At 39.5% G+C, this 23,961-nt stretch overlaps 1 protein-coding gene across 3 annotated transcripts in view; it reads right to left on the reverse strand.

Annotated features, from left to right (window-relative positions):
- STAG2 (stromal antigen 2) overlaps positions 1-23,961 on the reverse strand; it is an 85,540-nt gene that overhangs the window by 30,740 nt on the left and 30,839 nt on the right. For all 3 annotated transcript variants that reach the window (XM_054995986.1, XM_054995987.1, XM_054995988.1), the window contains exons 2-16: positions 21,751-21,904; positions 17,185-17,263; positions 16,080-16,241; positions 14,894-14,990; positions 13,237-13,313; positions 11,818-12,022; positions 10,829-10,980; positions 10,090-10,163; positions 9,863-9,986; positions 8,572-8,670; positions 8,386-8,465; positions 5,785-5,892; positions 3,678-3,789; positions 1,821-1,938; positions 993-1,096 (exon numbers count right to left, since the gene is read on the reverse strand). In XM_054995986.1, the coding sequence (XP_054851961.1) occupies positions 993-1,096; positions 1,821-1,938; positions 3,678-3,789; positions 5,785-5,892; positions 8,386-8,465; positions 8,572-8,670; positions 9,863-9,986; positions 10,090-10,163; positions 10,829-10,980; positions 11,818-12,022; positions 13,237-13,313; positions 14,894-14,990; positions 16,080-16,241; positions 17,185-17,263; positions 21,751-21,794 (1,635 nt within the window). In that variant the 5' untranslated portion in view covers positions 21,795-21,904. The remainder of the gene's footprint in view (positions 1-992; positions 1,097-1,820; positions 1,939-3,677; positions 3,790-5,784; positions 5,893-8,385; positions 8,466-8,571; positions 8,671-9,862; positions 9,987-10,089; positions 10,164-10,828; positions 10,981-11,817; positions 12,023-13,236; positions 13,314-14,893; positions 14,991-16,079; positions 16,242-17,184; positions 17,264-21,750; positions 21,905-23,961) is intronic.

Raw genomic sequence — 23,961 nt, forward strand, 5'->3', positions numbered from 1 at the left:
ATGTTTCCCCCACAGGGGAAACCCCCAGAGTCTAATCTTCCTGAAGCTTGGGAGGTTTTTAAGAGGAGAGTCAGGAGTAGGTTCCCTGGAAATTTGGTGGAATTTGGCCAAATAAATCTGGGATTCTCTGATCTATCCTGACAGAATCAGAGATTTCAAAGGGGGGGGGTTGATCCCTGAAAACTAGATCTGGATCTCCTGGGGAGGGGGGGGGGGTTGTTTTTTGTTCACACCTCTAACTACAACCCATCTTTTAAAGCCATTTCCTAAAATTAAACAGGTAACAAACACAAGAAATACCATTCTTGGTTGTGTATTACAACTATGGAACTTTCTCTCCAGGGATATTTTTGTCCTCTGGTGACAAATTTAATTGTGGAACTTTGGAACTTTCTCTCCAGGGATATTTTTGTCCTCTGGTGACAAATTTAATTGGTTTGTGATGCATTTTATTAGGCTGTTTTAATTGTTGCCCACCTTGTTGGCCTTGATTGGGCAGGAAGAAAAGCAGGGTATAAATGTTATTATCACATCAAATCTTAATATCATATCATATATCATAATCTCATCATATTATTTATGTTGTGTTTGGTGTGTAGTTGTGTTATTATAACATTTATTATATTATAACCAAATTAAAAAAAAACTTGTGTTAAAAATTAAATGATTTAATACCATAAACATCTGCTTACAATCATTACGCATCTTACAGTTACTTGTGATTTAATAATGTACTACAACTTTTCATGTTCACTGGAGTTCAAGTAGGCTAGTTAGTTACTGTGGTTTTGATCATATTATTGGATGTTTTGGTGTATGAGTAACTTTACAAGGTGTGGCGTAGTCAAGTTACTGGTCCAAACGCTCAACAGGATGACAACATATCCCATCAAGTTCTTTATGACTAAAAAGCCTCACTGAAATTCCGAACTAGGAGAATAATTTAACTATGTCAACAGCAAACACTTCAAAAAAAAATAAAAATACTGTACCCGCTTTCCTGTGCCTCTTCCTACGGGAGGATGACATTCAGCTGCTTGTCTAATTGTACACAGCATTATTTCAATTAGTGCACTTTCCAGTTTGTCTGTCAAGGCTGAATGTTTTTGGGGGAAAAAAGATTTCAAATAACGTATTTGTATATTACTCAGATATACATCACAAGAGTTAGAGTTATCATCAGTGCTTAACAGCGGGATACTAAATAGTAAGGTATTTTAAACTTTAACCTTACAATGATTGCCTCATATTTCTCACTACTGTCACATCAGGACTAAACAAAAAAAATTGTACAGAAAAATATGTAACATAGTCTGTTTAAAATCCCAGTTTGTAAGTTATTTTAACATTCTAATATTTCAAGTTTTGCATTATTAACTGGCTATTAATAAATATTGGCACACTGGGAGTTTTACATGCCACAAATATTGCTGTATGAATATTGTTCTGCAGAGTTAAAAACAGAAAAGCATATTAAATCTGTTCAAAAATTATTTCAAATCAATCTTAATTTCAATAAAGTGAGCTGGACTAGGAAGGAGTAAAATACCTCAACATACTTAGGCTACAACCTACACATACATACTAACTGGGGGTAAATCTCACAAAACATGGGATTATTCCAAGTAAACTGCAACAGACACACAGTACATTACAGCCAATGCCTGGAAACTGGAGCATTGTTGTACGCAGAAGAGATTTCCCTCTCTCATCCATTACAAGCATCTGCATGTTCAATGGTAAATACGCCCCTTCCCTGAGTATGAAGCTTTCTTATTAAAAAGGCTGAAGGAAGGACAGAAAACACAGTAAAATCTTACGTTCTTCTCCATTGAGTGGTTCCTCCAACAGAAGACTATTCATACATTCCCAGTCCTTCAAGAGGTCAGTTGCACAATCCCACATGCTATCCACCAAGTAAGCAGCATGCTCATGTAACTAAAAAAAAAATTAGCTGTATTTAATATTTTGTCTCATAAAAAATATACATGCACCACCAATAGCTACTACCGACTAAGCCCAACAGTAAAATAAGCAATGCGCCAAAAAATTGTTTCTTGACTATGAATAAATGCTGTACAAGTCCTGAAGCCTTGAAACTTTAAATGGCATATTCAGCACCAAGAACATCTGGCTGGCTTACTAAATACATTTTTTGCGGTTTATTCTATAACAAATCTCACAATATAATAGTAATATAGTAATACCGCCCTTCAGGACAACTTAACGCCCACTCAGAGCAGTTCACAAAGTGTGTTATTATTATCATCACAACAATCACCCTGTGAGGTGGGGTGGGGGATGAGAGAGCTCCAAAGAGCTGTGTGACCCAAGGTCACCCAGCTGGCTTCAAGCAGGAGTGGGGAATCAAACCCAGTTCTCAGATTAGAGTCCTGTCGCTTATAACCACTACATCAAACTGGTGAAAAACCATTAAATCTGTTCCATCAAGCTGATTTGTACTTTGTAGACTTGGCAGACATTTCTTACTAAGGAGAAGACAACCTTGACTTTGTTTTGGTTGCCTGGGGTCTGAGTCCCAGCCCCCAGACTTGCCAGGAGGGAACAGTGGGAGGCAACCAGGAGGCAGCGGCCCTGCCACCCCAGCCAGCAACCAGGTCCAGAACGTGCCTACTCCAGGGGGAAGGGGCGAAAGGCCAAAGCCTCAGAGGGCTGGAGGGAGCAGGGAGAGACCAGCTAGTCCCACCCTCCAGGGGGAGGAGAGGGGGCTAAGCAGGCCAGAGGAAAAGGGCCAAGGCAGGGGGAATAGGGACCCAGCAGCAGCACAAACAGAGCCCTTACTAGCCAAGGAGGAGAAGCAGCCACTACAGCCCAGAGCCACACCCCGGCCAGAGGACAGTAGCCTGGCTCAGGAGTTGCTAGGAGCCAAGCCCCTCCAGGTGGAGCTGCCACAGGCATTCTGGGGGAGGAGATGGGTAGCCCCGCCCAGCATCAATGAGCAGGCAGCCCAGAAGCTGGCTAGGGCAGCTCCTCGTGAGCAAGGCCAGGCATGCTCAGCAGCCCAGAAGCCGGCTGGGGCAGCTCCTCGTGAGCAAGGCCACGCAATCTCAGCAGCTCAAAGGCCTACTGGGGCAGCTCCTTGTGAGTAAGGCCAAGGAGACCTCAGCTGGGGATGGCGCACATTCAACCCCACCCTGCCAGCAAGGCAAGGAAGCCTAGAAGGGATTAGTGATAGGAGGGAAACACCTGAGGGGAGGCACAGCTGGGCCAAGTCAGGAGAGGGAACAAGCCTGGAAGGAGGGCGGGGCAGAGAAAGGAAACCCTATAAAGGGTGGCTAGGAAGAGCTCTGAGGTGGTGGGTGTGAGTAAGAACTGATGGTGTGGAGTGAGAGCAGAGCAGAGCAAGAGTGGAGACTTGGAGGAGAGTTCTGGGAGGAGGAGATGATGGAGGACGCAGGGGGTGAGCAGACCAGGTTGAGCAGGCCAGCGAGTGGACTGAGACGGAGTCTGGGTGATGTATACCGCCCCTCCTTCCACAGAGCAGGGTCCTGCAGCATCCCTAGCGCCCTTCTGACGTCAGGGCCGGCCCAGCCGGTGCCCTGCCCAGCGGCGGCAGCGACAAGCCCTGACATTAGTATCCATGTAGGACAGAAAGGAGCATAAAACATTTCTGTCAATAAAAATTATACAAAATGAACAAGATATTTGTAACTTACTTCACTTTCCAAAAAGAAAAATACTAATGTCTTGACAAGATTAGCATTTGGGCTTTGTCTCCCTCTTCTTTTAAGAATTCCATCTTCTTCAGGTTCTCTGCGACTGAAAAGCCTTTAAGCAAGATTAGGGGAAACCTATTAAACAACATGTACTTTCTATCTGCTGCCAAAAACACAGTCATCTGTAAAAAGTTTAAACAAAAGTTCTCTACTATAAATGTGTTTACATTTACAGGATCACAAAACATTTTCCTGGGATCAGATGATCACAACATATTATGTTATCATTTTACACTTATTTAAAATGCTCACCTTCAGAAAACTAGTTTCTTACAGCACAATTCATCCAAGACACAAAAAGGCTAAATTGTAAATATCAAAGTGAACTGTGATTTCTGCTAGCCATCCTTCAGAATCTAAATGCCCCATCGTTTAGAGCTACTTTTCTGGTTCTTTTTTCTGTCAGTCAGCACTCCATTCATTAGGTCCAGCAGCCTCCAGAAGTAAAGCAAGGGCCACCCACAGCTAGTGTGTCACTTCAGACCTCATGACAAACCATGGCTGGAACTGACCAAGCCCAGCCCACTTCATACTCTACTTTCTGATTCAGGGCTTGCAGGCCAACCATAAAGAGCTTGCCGGTTCACACATCACTCTAAACAAATTTACTTCCTTAACTATGATTCTGCATAACTGAGCCATAAGGAAGGGCCATCAAGAGATACCCCCCCCCAAACACCCGTACCCTGCAATGGAACATAAACAACCGCCTTCAATTTCTGTACAAGATAGTTCATTCACCATCTGCAATAGTACTGCTTTGGTATGGGTTTATTCTAGAGATCGGCACAAAATGGGAAAAAAACAAACCCTGAGTTTCATGGTTTGTCACGTTCCATGAACCACGAACATTCATGAAATAGTCCCATTTCATGAAACGATTCATTAGGTTCATGATTCGTCAGATCCTGGGGCCCTACAATGGCTCCCTTCATACCCAGAGATGCCAAACTCACAGAGAGACTTCAGCAGGCTCTCCTCCAGCCACCCTCCAAGTCGGGTGAAGATTGTAATAAGTTTACCAGGAGACCGCCTCCCTTCTACCCCCTGGGTGCCACAGGCTCAGGGAGTAGGGGGTGGCCTCTGTCAAGCTAGGCCCCAGAGCCAGGCAATGCCCTGAGACTGGGGTGGGGTGGGCTGGAGAGAAAAAGGCACCCTCACCCAACAACCTTCCCAGCAAGGACAAGAGCAGAAAATAAGAAAGAGACTTTTCAGTCTCTTTTGAAGCAGCAGCAAATCCAGCCAAAATCTCCCAAATCCACTCTCACTCCAAATCCCAGCCAACAGCTCCTCCCTCTCCCTCTGTCTACTGGAACTGAAAGCAGGCGGCACAGAGCTGTGCCTTACATAAAAAGCGCTCACATAGAGAAGAATAGGAGCTCTCTGGTTGGCAGACAGACCTGCCTAACAGCGTTTGGAGGGATGTGATTGGTGTTCCCATGACTACAGAAGGCCCATCTCCCCCCTGCTCGTTGCTCTCATAGAACAGAATGGGAGCTCTCAGGTTGGCCGGGAGAGCTGCCTATCAAGGTTATGTGGGCTAAGATTGGGGTTTTCATGGCAACAAAAGGTCTGCAGACGTTCCAGGCCTATGTTGCCTAGGGAATCAATGGATCGGTGACAGCCTGTCTGGCATCACAAAGCATTCACAAATCGGTCCCAAAAGTTGTGGATTTCACGAAAAACACATCTCCACAAAACGCATTTTCGCGATACACGAACCAGTCCAATTCATCATGAAATTTGATTCGTATTTCGATTCGTGCCCATGTCTAGTTTACTCCTTTCAATATATTAAGCAGTATCCTGATGGAGCCAAAACTTGCACAACTCTTTGAGTGGGAATGACAGAAGTAATGGGGATATAAAAAGAAGGCTGGGAAGCAGATGAGATGACGTTTGTACCATTCAAAATAGTTAACACTGGATCAAGTGCCTGCCAACCTTCCTGAGTGCACTGAGACTATTTAGCATACATGGATACTATAATTACAAAAGTACTACTTGTTTCAAAATGGTACCTACACAAATCATTATTCCCCCTTACTTTTTATAAAGAAATTCTCCTGCTGCTATAGCTACTGGCCGATGAGCTGAGTAAACCAGATGATAGACATTTTCACAGTCTTCTGCAGTCAGAACTTCTTCGCTACTCCTAGAAATAGAAGTAAGTTACATTCAGAATATTAAGGAAAAGAGATGTAATTAAACACACACTTCAAGTCTGAGTCACAAACATAAAGTAAAATAATTCCAACCACAATTCTTCTTGTGTTCAGATCTTACGTTTGGTTATCAACTGTTAATCATATGCTTGTGTATACCTCAGTCCATTCCCCCCCAACCCCACTTTCTGACTGCATACAACTCAACTAAATATAAGGTATATTAAGATGAGGTTTACAGACTGATGCTTTTTGCAACATTTATCACTGTATTTTCTGATAACTTTTCATCAGACAATTCCACTACTCCCATCTTGAATTAATTCAAGCCATAACTATGTAGGGTACAAAATATCAAAAGGGTTTTCCTGACAGCAACAGTAACTTGATTATCTCTTTTCTATTAGCACTCTTGAAGTTGTCTGAAGTAATTATAATTAAACAAAAATCACTGTAATACAACCCCCAACACAGCAGCTTTTTGGCACCTTGAAAAATCTTTTATTTCTGGATGGATACTAATGTGATAAGTTTTAATTTCTCTGACTACATTTAGGTCCCCCTTTGGTGGTTCTTTGTTATCTTATATGACATTTTTCTCTTCGTGTTGCTCCTATCTGCTTTTATTTGCTTTCAATTTTATTACATTCAGTGTTTTGGCATATTTGTAAATTTCTTCATACAACTGTAAACCACCCCAAGTTCTACATTGTAGTAAAAAGCTGGAGTATAAACAATCTAATGTTCTAAATAAAGAACCTAATAATCAGTTGCAAAAAATAGGCAAGTTTGGTTGCTCCTTTAGTTGCCAAAAATGGGTGTTCTCCAAAGTCAGCAGCAGTACTGGCAAATAAAGGGCATAATGAGTGGAATATTCTTCTAATGCTATTTTTATTGTGGGAGATGGGCCAAGCTCCCTCAGATAAAGATTTTTAATATTCTTCTAATGAAGCAGAATTAGCTAAAAAATGATTGTGCAGGCAGTCCAAGTTATGCCAAACTCACAAGTCAGGATGGATCAGATGATAGCTAAATACTTGGTAATTGCAATGGCGGCACAAATGCTTTTTAGGTTTTTAAGGAAATAGAATGCAATGAGTCTTCAGAAGCAGACATTTTAGAAAACTAAATAACTTCACTGGGGCAAGCATTCAAACAAATTCTGTTTAATTAGAGTTTTGTTGAATTTATGCACAAACACCGTTTGCTTGCTGAATTCTCCTCCTGCCTCCCTCCACCTCTAGTGCATGAAGCTTAACTGAACACTTCCTGGTTTGATCAAGTTGATATACCACAGCATCTTGGAGACCCGTGGCAAACTGGAGTTTGCTTCTTTCCACCAAATTCTAGTTTTAACGGGGAGGCTGCACAATGCTGACAACTGTTAAATTATAATTTGCATAAACACCAGAATGTGAACCTACAATCAGCTTTGAAAGAACGTTGGCCCTCCACAGAATGCCAAAGATTTCATGTATTTATTCTGAAAATGATCTCTGGTTCTAATGTTGTAAGGAAAATTCTTGAAAACCTTCCCAAAGACAAATACGTTTCCTGGCATCATACAAATCTCTGGGTAGCCCAAGCATTTACAGTCTATAATATAACATGCCTTGCATTTTGATCAAAGTTTTCAAAGTAGCTCTGAAAACTGGCATCACAAAAGAAATGCACTGTATCTGATGTTTTGTAAAACGACATAAAAGTAAGAAAGGCTGGCCCATAAAAGTTAGCAATGATGTGCAGCTGTTAGGGCCCAAGAGGAACCCAGCAGAATACTGCAGCAGAAGTATTATTACACCTATGAGAGAGATGATGCCTCCTCTGACCTTTGGTTTGAGCCTCACTGGGATTCTTTTCTTCCTCCTCATGCTCCAACTACAGCAAACCCACACACCACCACTCACCAACTCTATGAACAACAATGGTAGCAAAGTGCAGCTGCAACCACTGGGAAAAAGATCAGTGGGCAACCACTGAGCAAATAACCAAATTGCAGCCATTCCCACACACCATTGTTGCTCGAGTCATCCATTTGTCTAGGTAAGCAAGCCACTGCTGCTTATTATGTCCCTCTCCCTTTAAGAAACATCAAGATTTGAAGGAAATGGGCCCCCTCTTTGCATTGTTGGGAGAACTGCAACATGTGGTGGCAGCAGCCAAGTGTTTTCCTTTCCCTGCTCCTCTCTCAGATAGGTGGGGGGAGAAAGAGAGAAACCCACTCAGTCTTCTTACCCACCCAAATGAGCAGCTGGCAAAGAAGGAAAGATACACAACAAACAACTACCACTGCTGTTTTTAGCAGCAGCCGCCAATACAAAATGCCCTTTTCAGCAGCTGGTGGCAGCAAGAATCACCATCTGTTTCCTGCACTCCTTAAGGTGGTCTGCTGAATAATGTCTTTTCAAGACCCTCCCAGACCTGCAAACAAGACATATAAATGTACAGAAGATCTCTATTAATGACAGATCTGAAATACTTACTGTAAAACAAGAGTTAGTAGTTTTATTGCTTGTACTGCAACATCATATTCTTTGTCAAGAGTCATAGATACAATCCTATCCTATAGGAAGACAAAAACAGGTCGAAAACAGTAAATGTTAGAAACAGGTAATCTAGAGCGCTGCTGCTTTTTTTTTTAAAGAGGCTATCAAATAATACTTACTAACCTTGAACCGACTAGTGAAGAGTTCCAATTTGGAATTAAGTTCTTTATTATAATAAAGTCCTTGTAAAGCAGTAAGACATTTGAGTCTTACCTCCCCTTGCTAAAACAGAAAAACAGAATGAAATCTAAGGTATGTGGGATCTTAAACACAGTATTTTTTTCAACAGCTCTACATGTATATTACAGTTTATCAGTTCACCAGGTGTTCTACTGCTCTAGCTTTTCTGTCAATGGAAATATAATCAGTAGTTCTCCTTATCATAACAATGGGAAATATCCACAAGACTATAATAGATGCTAGATTACAAAGAGGTACAGTAAAATCTGAATTATCTGGCACCCACCTAACCATCAAACTCTATTAGCCATGATGCCCGGCTGCAGCCTGCTATGCCACTGCCTACTCTCAAGCAACAGCAGAGAGTGGACAAGCAAGCTCCAGCTCCTGCCCATAGGCACCACTCAGACTACTACCAAATAACTAAAATAGTTGCAAGCCAGCCAGAAGCACTGCCTGCTCCTTCATGACCTGCTCTGAAGCAAGAAATAGCAAGCAGTGCTTCTTGCAATGGGCGCTAACCTCTTATGGTACTACCAAGTGAGCAGGGCCCATGATCAGAAGCCACCTGGACATTTTACCTGCTCCTCTTCCACTCGCTCTCATGTGAGCAGGCAGCAGAGGAGCAGGCAGCATACTGCCTCCTAACCACGGCTGCTGCACTACCACCAAGCAGGTGGTGGTGAACTCAAGAGTGTGTTCTGGTCATATCTTGGTTATGACTGCTGCACATTCAATACTGCTGGCTGGTAAAAACTTGGTTAACCAGCAGTTTGGGTTAACTACCATTCCTCACTAACGATAGTTAACAGAGTTTGTACTGTACTTTGTGTGTGCCCAAAAGTCTGAACATGGCTAGTGTGATTTTTCTGTATTAAAAATGGCTTTCTGAAAGTCTCTTCACTTTCCAAAAGTAATTTGCCATGCTATATGCATAGTTACTGCTATTCAGAAACAAACACAAAGCTCCCTTGGAAAAAAAAGATAAGTTGTGTTGTTCTCTGGATTCCAGTCAATATATAAACCACTTGTTAGACACTGCATCTGGACTTTTTAAAATGTTAAGTTATACATCTTCACTTGAGCAGATATCTTTGTAGATCTGAACTGAACTGAACTGAAAATATGTAAACCAAATAAAGCCATGGGGGGGGGTGCTTGTTTTTTTTACTCTGTTAATGAAATTTTGCATTGCTTCTAAACAGGGAAAGATATGGCACACATAGCACCCTACCTTGTCATGCATTGTCCACCCTACATATTTTAAATAGCTATCATTGAGGAAGGCATCACTGTACATTTTCATCCAGATACCAATCTCTTCAATACAAATGGCTCTTATTTCAGCTATTGCATCTCTGTAAGAGATTAAGGAGAAAATTTTTTAAAATGACACAGAATGTAAGAAACACTAACAAACAAAGCTCAGATGATTATGCGGTACAAAGGAATTAAACTCACCGGTATCTATGAACAAATACACCTTTAAAAATTGCATTCATCATATTTTCTATTTCATCCTGATTTTCCTGAAGCTGAAAAACACAAGTATTAAATAAGATGTAATGTTTATATTCAAGTTTGGGAACTATGTCTATATGATTTCCAAGACAATTTCAATTAAGATTAGAATACAGGTTTAAGTATCTGGCAATTTCCTCCAATGGAATTAAGTGGTATTAAGGTTCTAGGACTCTGGCAATCAAATTTAAGTTTACAACTATCATAATATACACTATAATGTTGATAGGAACAAAAAACCCACACATTCTGAAAACATGCAATTATAACAATGCAATTATGGCAAGAAATAGCGGTGTAAATGTTTAAACAAAAAATGCTCAGAACCCCCAGGAACAGCATGAGGGAATTGGACATCTGCCAAGGAAGGGAAAGCAATGAAAATCATCCCCCCCCCATTTCCCGAAGCAAGTTTTCCACTGGTTCCACCTACACCCTTTTCCTTAGGCGGGGGAGCGGGGAAATCTACAGTGTGTCAATGGGCAAGAGATGGGAAGATGCATTTCACAATCAACTGACAGCTTCCTCCCTTTCTGCATCAAAATATTTGGAAAATGGTTAGAATAAAGCTTTTTTGAGGTTCACAAAGAAATGGTACATGTACAAGCATTACTGACTAATGTGACTGTTAGTTGCTTCTCTCTTGACAACACTGAGTGTAACTGACAAATCCTCTAACCTCCTTCCTTTTTTGTAGTAAGAGTTCCAGTCTGTCATTAGCTCGTTTTCCAATTATTTTATTTCGTTCTGCTTCATACTGTCGTTGTGTATTGTCCATGTTAATGCTCAGATTTAATGCCACATTCACTAATGCAGTCATCAGTTTCATAGCTGAAAAGTACAAAATTAAAGAGAGGGGAGGAAAGTTATATTAGATGATTATTTCAAAAATCACTGATAATAACAAATGGCTTAGGGGAAACATATCAAACCACAACTGCTTAATATAAAAAAGGAAGGCATGATCTTTCCATTCCCCCAATTTGTGCTCACTTTTCTGTGCTCGTTGCACTGCAGGTGCCTCCCTTATTTTACTTTTATTTTCTTATTCCTTTTATTCTTACTATTACTGTTTACTTTCCAAAGCTGATTTTGTATCAAAGTAAATTTTGAGTTGAGTTGAATACAAAGAAGTTTTTGAATGCTTAACTCCAAGTACGGAAAGAATCCTGATTTATTCTATACCATTTCTTGTTAAACAATCTTAAGTAGCCAAACTGATAATAGCATTTGCCCAATATTCTAAAGAGCTGCTTCAACTCAATATAGACAACTGGGCAAGGTGAGCCAATGGCTTAATTTCATTCTTTATATTTACTATCATAGGAGCTGAAAACTAAATGATACAAATAAGTGAAAGATGAAGAAATATAAATAACATGATTCAAGCATATGAATCATTCATGTACTTTTGAATGCACATTCCTGTAATGTTAAAAACATGGCTTTCCAACAGCCTGGAAACATCCCCACTTCAGCAAAGGGCTACCAAAGTGTAGAAGCCTTTAAGTTGTTCTTTGCACCTATGTTCATAATTTCAGTAGTCTCGAATCAAAGTCCTTCCAAAACCAAAAAACCTTCTTAAGTCCAATGCACTAAAATGTAGAAGTTAAGTTTGTAGAACATGTAAGAGTAGAATGAATAAAAACTCTTCTCAGAAATTCTTACCTGCCAGTGTGCTAGTATGTCGAAATGCCCTGACTTGTGAGTCTGACAGTCCCGTAAGTAGCGAAATTACTGTGTCCATCATATATTCATCATATATGATACTATACTGACATTGCCGGACCAACACACCAATGAACTCACAAAAACTTGACTTAAATTTCTTCCACTGAGGACCAGCCATGGTAAGTGGATAATCTCCACTATCCTACAACAGGAAACATCTATATGTGAGCAACAATTAGGTAATTCCATATTTTGGTTATTTGAAATACAGGAAATCTAAATTCAGATGATTTGAGATATCATAAGAGCATGAAGATTAATGTACATTTCATCTGTCTTCCACATCTGGATGTCTTTTCTCAGAAAGAAGGGACATTGATAGCTTTAATACTGCCACATAAACAAAAGATGTTGGGTTTCATTAGCCCTCCACAATATAGCCAAGGAGTCTCCTCTCTGCACATTATTAAAAACTGTCAAAGAACCAAAATGTACAAGGCATCAGGTGCATATGCTCTTGCAAGAATTACAATAATTATTCTAGAATTGTCTAGGGAAAGAAAGTTATTTAAGGAAAACCACATTGCCTTGGTGATGACCGACAAGTAGTTACAAAAGAAAACATACAATTCCCAAAAGAAACTAACTTTTGTATAATAATATTAAGCAGTCACTGGGACATACAAATTTTCTGTATAAGGCGACTATATGAATTTGCCGTCTTAGCTCCCTTTGCCCACTAACAGTACAGCATTTAGAGGGGATCTTTTGCCTGGCACAAATAGATAACCTATTCAGAGAAGATTACAGCACACACAGAAACTGCTATACTAAGACATGGTGCTAGATTCTTTAAGATAAGTGGTTGGAAATGGTCAAGGGGGAATAAAGCCATGCAGCATTTCCAGGCACAAGAAGCAAAATTATATAACTATACATGAGCGGCCAGAGCATGAAACACAGCTCAAAGGTTCCATATCTTTATTGCATGGCATACAATTTCTAAACTTAAGCATTAAGCCAATCAGTGTGAATAATACCAAAAGTTAAGGTGACCATTGAATAGTACATTGCAATTTTTAATTTATCCCAGAGAAGTATTTCTCAGAGTTCCCAAAGATTTTTTTTTTTTTGGAGTTAAAGGCTTCTAAATTAAGGGTCTGCCTTCTAAGGAGTTCTGCTAGTCACTTCTATCCATGTCTGATTATCATGCCACTTGAAGCATAGCTATCTACTCAAAAGAGATTTTCTGATATCAGTGATCAAAACACTGAAATTACAAGCCAATTTACAATACTTTTACTTATCAACTTTGCCCCTCAGTTATACATATATTTCCAGGAACACTTAACACCGAGCAACATGGCTCATTTCACAAAATGCAAACAATTTTCAAAGGGTATATGCATTAGTTACCTCATCAAATTCTTCAGTCATTTTTCGAATTATTTCAGAATTTTGCATATGTCGAAACATCTCTGCTGTAACAACCCCTACAAAATATACATTGTAAATTAATGTGTCAACCATAACGGAAGTGAAAAACTCATATTAGGAAACTGGAAACAGTTTAAATATACACCTGCCATTTTGGGTTTGACATATTTAAAGTGAGAGAGGTATAAAATTATCTCTCTCTCTCTCGCTCCCTCGCTCACTCACACACCCCAAAATAAAATTATGTTTAATGTCACTATCATTAAAAAAAATTATAAATTCAACTTTACACCAACTCCAGAAAAGTTGCAAAGAAATCAAATAGCAGAGCCCTGCAGCAATATATCATCTAAGAATCAACATTCATATTTCTTAAAAGTACCATGGAAATATTTTTAAGGATCATTAAGCAGTAATTAGTACAGGTGAGCCTGATCTCATTAGATCTCAGAAGCTAAGCAGGATCAACCTTGGTTAGTAATTGGATGGAAGACCTCCAACGAAGACCAAGTCAGGCAATGGCAAACCACCTCTGTTAAGTCTCTTGCCATGAAAACCCCACCAGGGGTCACTGCAAGTCAGCTATGACTTGAGGGCACTCTCTACCACCAATTGCCCAAGTAAATTGTCTTAAAATATACAGTATTCTCAAAGAAGCAGAACTGTAGATATGAAAATGGAAACAGAGAAACATTTTATACTATTTAACTTCTCTTTCAGACTTGTATTTTAATAAAGTAAACAATCTAGCCAAGCAAATTTTTAAGCAACAGATTCTAAAATCTGAAAGACTACTTGCTCAAACTCCCAAGGACCACCAAAATTGTTTAATTTTCAAAGCTTTTCCTGATATCCCAAATACCACTCTCTACATTTCCAAGCTAGAAATTTCAAAGCCTGAAACAATTAAAAATTCGGCTAGTCACAACTACCATTCCAATATAGACTTCTCCTGTGCCTCTCAAATGACAAGTAAGGAAGCTACCTCCAAGCACAGGCAACAAAAAGAAAATTTTAAGAAGTCCTGGGCTCAAAATATAACTTCTCTATCACAAGTAAAACACATATTATAGAAACATGCCATCTGATGCAAATATTAAAGTTATCTAATGGCTCCATTCAAACATCAAGCCAAACCACAGTTTGCACTATTCATCATTTAGATCCCAAACTATGTCTGTGTTTCCAAATGTACAACAGGCAAACCCTTGGTTGTTGGCTTTGTTTTCTTGCACTTAACTTCATTCTGTCTCCGTGGCATAGAAGCTGGAGGAAATAGTGCTGCAATTACGGTTTCTGAATTTAGCTAGTTAGCACAAGTCATGGTTCATAATTAAGCTTCCTTAAACATAGTTTGCCATAACGTCTGAAATGAGCCACTATGTAGCAGGATACACAAAGAAATTCTGCATGGGAGGAATAATATCAATTAATTTTAACTAGCATTACCGAAGTGGTACCTGGGGAAGGGCTCACTGAAAAAGTATGGGATACTGAAGAAAGGGAGTTGCCCAGGAAAAGAAGCCCTAACTTGGGTTGGATGAGGAAATAAGCCATTTGTGATACATATAAAGGATATGCAGGCAGTTTTAAAAGCCACGTAAAAGAAATGTCACTTCCAAAATGAACATCTTACCTTTACAGCCTGAACACTGAATAAAGAAATTTATGAGATCAAGAAGTGCTATATCCCTGTCATGCTTGTATGACTCTATCCAGTCATCCACTACAGACTAGGAGAAAAGAAAATGAAATCACCATTTAAAAAGGTGAATGATATTGCATAGTAACATTTCAGAACATAAAACACTGGTAAGAAATTGAATTATCCATTACCACATTTGCTAAATCAAATTATTTTTAGCCTGAAAATTGATAATGTTTCTATTTTCTTTTAACTCTCAGAATATTGTTTCTAGGAGATATACAGTACAATCCTATGCAGTTATTCTAGTTTAAGCCCACTGATTTTAATGATCTTAGACTGGAATAACTGCATAGATTTGCACTCTTAAACTTTCTATTAGTTTTTCGAAGTACAATGAGCGACCAGTAAAATGTTTCAATTAACAAAAGAAAAACCTCACAATATCAAAAACTGATTCATCTAAAAGTTCAAGAAAGATACAAATGCATAAAACAAGGAAAGCCACTGTATTTCAAGTGGTAACAGTAACCAGGTGGTATTTATGAAACAAAATAAAGTAAAAAATAACTTCAATTTTCACAGGTTGCTGGAGGAGGTATAGTATTTAACTGATGGATTTCATTATTCTTTGTATGTCTCCTCACAGAGAGATGTGGACTTCTGAGATTTTTAAAAAATTGTGGATAGTTCTTACCGAACAGCCTGCAGGGCTCACAACAATGAGGAAGAAGAATTAGGTGCATTTTCTTCACATTGCATTACCAAAATAATATGGAATGAGCAAAGTCTCCTGACTACCAATAAACATGCACAGAACTTGACTGCAAGTATACTTCAGGAAGGACTCTGTCATGATCAACATGCAAGCAGGAAGATATAAGGATGAAGATCTTTGATAACTCTGAAGGTATTCTACCTGTACAAACCAGCAAGATTTAGACACTAAATCTTTATATTGGAATCACAGGCTTCTGGAGCTTTCTCTTAAGAGAGGGCAATAGAATCTATTTTATTTCTTTATACGTAAGCTCCACATTCAGTTGATAGTAACAGAAAACATGCATTCTTTTTTAATTCAGTATCAAGGAACCATTATCTATCTTTTAGATGACTTTCTATAGCCATTAAATTGAAACTGTTTTCACATCCATTTTAAGACTCTTACTAGGATTACCTGCATAGCGCTCTTGCCCATTTTAACGACTTCAAACAGCATCATGTTTTCCACACCATTCTGCTGATGATGCCCATTCATTCGATTTGGACCACCAGGTTTCCCTCCTCCGTTTCCAACTTTCCCCTTTTCTCCTGCGCCTTTTTTCCCCTTTTTGCAGGTCTATATAAATGGCAAATATATTTGTTAGTTATCAAAAAGCTACATTCCATTACAAGTAATAACGGCTGTGTATACGTATTTTATAAAACTGTTTTATTAGAGTTCTAATATTAGTATTAACCTTTCAATTTATTGTCGAAGGCTTTCACGGCCGGAGAACGATGGTTGTTGTGGGTTTTCCGGGCTGTATTGCCGTGGTCTTGGCATTGTAGTTCCTGACGTTTCACCAGCAGCTGTGGCTGGCATCTTCAGAGGTGTAGCACCAAAAGACAGAGATCTCTCAGTGTCACAGTGTGGAAAAGATGTTGGCAGGTCATTTGTATCTATTCAGGAGGGGTGGGGTTGAGCTGAGTTGAGCTGGGAAACTCTTACAGGATGACTCAGCTCAACCCCACCCCTCCTGAATAGATACAAATGACCTGCCAACATCTTTTCCATACTGTGACACTGAGAGATCTCTGTCTTTTGGTGCTACACCTCTGAAGATGCCAGCCACAGCTGCTGGCGAAACGTCAGGAACTACAATGCCAAGACCACGGCAATACAGCCCGGAAAACCCACAACAACCAACCTTTCAATTGTTTGCATTTTCACATTATAAGAGTACAATATGTTGACCAATGGCTTACTGACACAAAACTTCACAATCTAGACCAAGATTCTGAGTGGCTAGTGTTAGGGCCTCAGGACCCCAGGAAGTCTCAGGACCTTCTATCCATGAGGCATGATGGGCTACAACCTGAATTAGCAACCCTTCACACCATTCACCAGCATTGAACTGATCAACCCTCTCTGGATTCCAACCATATTGTTACATAAGAGCATTGAAGCCACAGAATAAAGCACGATTCGTCGAATATTTTTACGCAAAGAATGGAATCAAAGGTAAGGGAGCAGCCATCATGGTTATTTTGTATAAAGGTTAATTTTGAGATTCACATACCTTTCCTTTTGCTTGTTTTTGATTTTTTCCTTCAATATCTTCAAAGTCAGTGTCAGAAGAAAAATGGGTTTCAGACTCCCTGAAAAAGACACATTGAATACACATTGTTTACATCAAGACTATTTTATTTCATCAATTGTAGAGCTGATGTTATGCAAATTATGAACCATAAATTAATTCCTTGGAGCACTACCTCCAAAATGAACTAGTACAGGACTAGTGTTAATATTATTAAGCATTTAAAGTGGATTTGTGTATTTATTTAAAATATTTATGTACCTATCTTTCTGCCAAGCACCTCAGGACCCAAGGCTGATTACAATATAAAAACAATTAAAAATTAAAACAGATAGACAATATATTAAATCCAATCTAAAAATATCATATGCACCACTAGGAAGATATTCCCCATTTGCTCAGGATGGATAATAATCTCCAGATTTTTAGTTTCTTCTGAAATGTGGCAAAAAACATGATTTCTCACTTCAAAAGTTCAATGTGTGACAAGTACATAAAGGAGGAATGCTTGGTTTTTGTGTTTCTATCATGTTTCTCTATATACATTTCAATCACCTACCATAATGAATATAAAAAGCAAGACAATTTGTGTGTACAGAGAAACATGGTGGCAACAAAAGGGTTAGTGGGGGCAAGGGAAAAGGTTTTTTTTAAAAAAAATCAATCAAATTTTGCATTCTGATTATACATGATCCAGAGAACCTGCAGGCCAAACTACAAGAAAACTATACAGACATAGACGAGATTTTATTTTGCATTAAAATTATGTGCCACTTTTAATGTACACTTTTTATCCCTGCTGAGTAACTACTAATCACATGGTGCCTTCTCCGTTAAGTTTCAAGCACCAGGTTAAAAAAATATATTCATCCTGTTTTTTTTCAGGGATTAGTTTTTACAGAGATATGGCTGCATTTCTTTCTTTGTATAACTGCTTGGTTTTCTACTGCTTAGTGGTAGCATTTTTTATTTTTCCTAAATCAAGTTTCTACAGTTTATATTCTTGTCAAATTGGTACGTTTTAAATTTTAACAGCTGTTTTTTAAAAGTTTTAATACAGTTATAACTGCTAATTTTATTATTATTATCCTTGCCCACTGCCTCCAAAATCTTATAGCTGTGAGGAATTATATAAATATTATGGATTGGATCCTATGTAGCATGAACACAGCTGCATTGCATAAACAGTGCATTTCCCAATCCTGTCAAAATGGAGGGGGGATGCAGCAAGAGGGGCAAGTCAGCAAACATCACTTTTCCCCTCTTCTGCAAGCAGAAAGGGAGTTGAGGATTCAAGTCTGAACTATAATTTAAGAAACAGCCCACAGGGCTTTTGGTTACCTAGCAGGTAAGAATCAAAAGTTCTTTTTTAAAAACAAACAAACACTGGAATCAGTTTGCTACTGGTTTTCTACTAAAAACCCTTTCTAAAACCAGCCAGGGAACTTCCATAGTGCTCAGTCTCATTACACTCGTTATACATTACATTATACATTATACTCATTTTGCATTATACTCATTATACTTATAATCTTGCTACAAGAAGATGTTAGTTACTTCTTTAAGTACTACAGAATTCAATGGCTTGGGATGTCACAGGTCTGTCACCTGTACCCCTCCACACAGCAATCTTTTCCAATCCATGAAGACTAATAGCCACACAGGCAAGTAGGCTGTGGTGGGGAGGGAACAAGATAACCCTCTCTGCCTCTTCCATCAGTTCAGCTCTGCTGACAGAAGGGGGGAGCAATTTTGCCTCCTTCCTCTTCCCCATACAGCCACCTGAACAACATGGCCATTAGTCCATACAAGGTCGCCCAACCCCGAAAATAAACTTTCCTGGAGTCATAAAGGATTGTGGGAAGGAGAGTGTATGCCCAGATATGCACACTTGAAACTTCCACAAGGGTGGAGGCATGTTAGGATACACCAACACATAATGCTCATAGATCAAAAGGATTTCCTGAGGTCTCATAGGGATTTTCTGGTCAGCAAGGTTGGTGTTCCTGTCACAACCCTGATGTTCAATGTGTGAAATGCAGAGATGACCCAGGCAGTGAGCATGATTGCTCCTGAATGCCTTCTTCCACTTAGTTTAGTCGAGAATGCCTCTTGGTTTACTGAGGAACTTGGAGTGATGAAATGGACGGTCAGACGGTTTGAACACAAATGGAGGCAAACTCAAAGCAAGTGTGACCAAACACAAGTGAAAGCACATTATTGTGCCTTCTGTGGTGGTGATGGTGGAAAAGCAAACTTACTTCACCACTAATGTATCCTCAGAATGCCACCTAGACGTTCTTTTCCAGTTTGTGAGGGGCTGAAGATGTTGATTTAGAAAATACAGGTGCTCACCATGACTCTGTTGCAATGCATCTGTGCATAAAATCATTCTCAGCCACTGTGACTTATATGCCACAATTGGTTCAGTTCAGGATGATATCCGAAAGCAGTTCACTCCTAGTTGCACAGATGAATTTCAGTTGGTGAGGCCCAATGAAATGGACAAGCTGATTAAGATATGCTTCTAGGCTCAATCCTTGTCCTTCATGGCTGACACACTATCAAGGCAGGCAGGGTTGGGTGAGTGGGAAGATAATAAACACTTCTTCACCCTGTTCTTATGGATATGTTCTTACCTGATCATCCAATTCTAGAAGATGATGCTGGGGTGGGGGACTGCTGCTCAGCCCCATGACACTTAAGTTATGGGGTCCCTTGGTGATATATCTTGTCACCCACCCTGTTTTGCACATAAGCCATGAAGTTCTACATCCAGAAAGATTGTCTGGAGATCTGCAGTGAGGTGCCACAAATATACAGATGACATCCAGTTCTATTTCCCCTTAACTGAGCCATGTGGGTCTGTGGAAGTCCTGAACAGGTGCTTACAAAAGACAATGGGATGGATGAGGGTCAATAAACTGAAGCTCCATCCAGAAAAGACCACAGTGCTGTTAGTTACTAAGAACTGCAGAATCAGCCTTTCCTGGAAGCGACTGCACTCCCCCTGCTTGGGGGTGCAGCTGGATCCTATCCTACACAGCTGGAGGTTCAGATCTCTGTCATGGCATTTGGCAACTTGGGTCAGCTTCAACTGATATGTCAGCTATAGCCCTTCTTTGAAAACCATGATCTTACTACTGTGCTCCATGATCTGATCATATCCAGGTTAGATTACTGTAAGGCCCTCTATGTGGGGCTGCCTTTGAGAATTGTTCAGACACGTTAATTGGCCTGTTCCTACCTATAAAGGCCCTGAATGACTTGGGGCCACGGTACGTGAAGGACTTCTCTACTATTATTAGCCCGCCAGTTAAGATCCTCTTCTCAAGCTCTGCTTTCTGTGACCTTGTCAGTAGACGTTAAAGACCAGTGGTGAATACAGAGCTATTCAGTGGAGAAATCTCACCTGTGAAATGCCTTCTTCCTTGAGGCTCACCTGGTGCCTATTTTACTTTAGGCACCAGGCCAAAATATTTCTCTTCTTTCACTAAAGTGTTGCTTTTTATCTGTCTTATGAACTGCTCCTATCCTGAGGTTTAGTTTATGAATATCATTTTAAATTGCTGTGTTTTAAGTTCTGGCTTTTTATTGACTTCTGTTTATTAATCTGCTTATTTTTTATTTATTCTACTGGCCTAGCCTATTTCACTGACTTTTTATTGTGATATTGTTTTACTGACTGGCTTTGTTGTTGTGATTGGTTTTATTTTTTATTGTTTTAGTTGTGAGGCACCTCAAGTACGTCTGGAGAAGAGGCAAACTTCCTAAATAAACATGGCTAAACAGCAACTAACATTTACTCATGACTAAATCATGAGCACTACAGCCTTTCCCCCAAAGCAAAGCCCCGCAGCAAAAGAAGCAATTTCTACAGGCTTGTTTGGTATAAGACAATGAAGAATCAAGCTTGCATTCCTCACCTAGGCAAAGGAGACAGAGGTCATGCTCAGAGACTGAAAGCTTACTCCAGCAAGTGCTGTCATATTTAAATGTTAGCTGCTGTACCAAAGGCACACAGATCAATGAAGCAGAAAAACCCAGCAGAAATAAATTACGATGTCCACCTAACTGAACAAAAAATAAAACACCAACTAAGCACAAAAAGAAGGCTACAGTTGACTGAGAAAACTCTGCAAAGAACTGCACCTGACAACATGACTGAAGAGTGGGGATGTGCTCACCCCTCCCCTCAGGGCATATGCCAAGAAATGGCTATCCTCTGGGAAACGGACCTGTGTGCCAATTCTTCGGCTAATCTCTACAACCTGCTCTACAGAGGAGTAGAATGTACGTGTGTGACTGCATAAAAAACATGCAGAACTATTATGTACAGCACCTACACCTCAATCATGACTAGATCATTTAAGAAAAGTTTGAAACCCATGAAATAAAATTCCCTGTTGATATTAGGGTATAGCTTTTCAGTTTGAGATTTAATTAGTCACATTTGTAATATCGTTTCTCCCAGAACTGCCTTCAAAAAGGTAAGATTAAACACCTTTGTGGTTTACAATTGAGTACTATAAGTTTCAGCTTACTTACTGAAGCACAGCAAAATTAGTTGTTGCTTCTTGAGCTGCTATCATTTCTTTATCATCTTCCGGATCACTATTGTATTAGAAATACATTCAAAAAGCAACTGCAGATGCTAAGCGTATTTGCTCGTTAATTTCTTCTTTTATGCAGCAGACTATACCTGTGGGGAGAAAAGATCAACATTACACTTCAAAGAAAAAAAACCAAATTCTCGGTAACTCATGTAACTCATGTTATACAATATCCCTATACATTAAGTTGTAACTAGGGATGTGCACCAAGAAAGTTTACATTTCAGTTTCAGTTCCAGGGGGTTCCAGAATAATTCTTTCATTACTAGTTTATTCCAGGTCATCTGGTGCTGACTTGGATCTGATCCATTTGGGGGGGCGGGGTTGTTATCAAGAGGTTTGGCCTGTTGCATGCATTTGCACACCTGTTGCACACATGCATAAATGCAAGCTGTTCTTTTCAAGGGAGGTGGGAAAATGAGGCTCTGGGACAGCTGATTTCACACTTAACCCAAAACAGCATCAATCATTAATCCCTCTCCTAGTTTAAACCATTAATCCACCGAGGTTTTCCTCAAGCACAACAACACAAACGACATGCAGAAGGTGAGTGTCAGCAGGTGGAGCAGCAGCAGCGGGGTGTTCCCAAGTAGAAAAGTACTTCCACCAGTACAGTGCAGCAAAACAATCCTGCTCCATGTTCACACTTTTATTTTTCTATAGTGCCAACACCTTATTGCCTTTGCGTTCTGCTGTTGCCTATTGCTGCTGCTTCCTTGCGCTTTGTAGTTTTGTTACCTTTTTGACTGCTCAAGACTTTTTTAACTGGAATTTTTCTTTATTTTAACTATTGAACTATAAACAATAGCATAAAAGCTACAGACAACAAACACAGAAGATAAAAAACACCATTCTAAAAGGAAGACATACTAACAATACATAAACAAGTGAAAAAAGAAAAAAAGAAAAAGAAACCCTTAAACTAAACTACAGATTGCGTTCTGATTTTCTCCGCCACAAATATAGATTATTTTCACTCTCACTGATTCTAAGTTAAAAATAAGAGCCCTCTTTTTTCTATTGTTCATGATTCTTAATCCACAAATCCAGATGTCATCAAGTCCTTATTATCCATTTCATGTAAAAAGTTTATAAACGGTTTCCATGCAGTCAAAAATGTAACTAATGTCTTTCCCTAATCAGTGAAGTAAGTTTTGTCACTGATGCAAACTCCAACACTTTTATCCACTATTCCTCCACTGTAGGCAATGTTGAAGTTTTCTACTTTTGTGCACAGAGTACTCTTGCTGCCATAATCAAATATAAAAACAAAGTTCCAAAGCTTCTTTCCAACTGGCTGTCTATTATTCCCAATAAAAAAGTATCTGGTTTAGATAAAGTTCTATTTAATACTGCTTTTGCTATAACAACATTTTACTTGTTAATTTAATGTAAGTTAATAACTCATAATATGGTTACAACGAACTGTTTTAAACATCTGTCGAAGTTTGCTAATGTTATGTTTTGTGAGTTATATGTTGTAAACTAATTCAAGATTAATAATAATAAAAAAAATTAAAAAGTATCTGGTTTCAGACTGCTCAAGACTTTTGAGGCTCAGCATTCCACTGCAAAATGGGGCATTCTCACCACAAATCTCCTCCATGGCCCAAGTGCAGGCAGGCAGGCAGAGCAACTGGCTGAATTCTGCCACCACCACAACACCCCTAACAAATGTATGCTTTTCCCATAAGTTTTCCTTTTGTTATTGGGGCAGGCAGGATTGTTTTTGAAAGGGGAGAGTATGTACACATTTGCCATTTGACTCAGAAAAAGAGAGCCCTGAAAGACTATGGAAACAATCCTAAACAGGTCTATTCAGATATAAGTCCTTCCCAGGGAAGTGTCTTTCAAATCGCAGCTTATGACTGAAGTCTCCCTTCCAAATGTTTCCAAAGTTATGGGGGGGGGGGGTCTCTCCTGCAACGACCCAATTATCAGGGAGGCAGAGAATGCCATTTCCTGGATAGTTACAGGGTGGGGAGATGCACTCACATGCATTGGTTTCATTTCTTCCTTCCCTCCAAGAGAGTTAATTAATAATGTTCAGCCTCTCTCCCTTTAGGATCTGATTGGTGCTGTTCAGGAAAACAAGCTACTACCCTGTGAGGAGAGCCTAGTGTCTCCCTGCTGCTGGAAGGTACAA

The sequence above is a fragment of the Eublepharis macularius genome, chromosome 13, assembly GCF_028583425.1.
Source record: "Eublepharis macularius isolate TG4126 chromosome 13, MPM_Emac_v1.0, whole genome shotgun sequence".
Taxonomy (NCBI): Eukaryota; Metazoa; Chordata; class Lepidosauria; order Squamata; family Eublepharidae; genus Eublepharis; species Eublepharis macularius.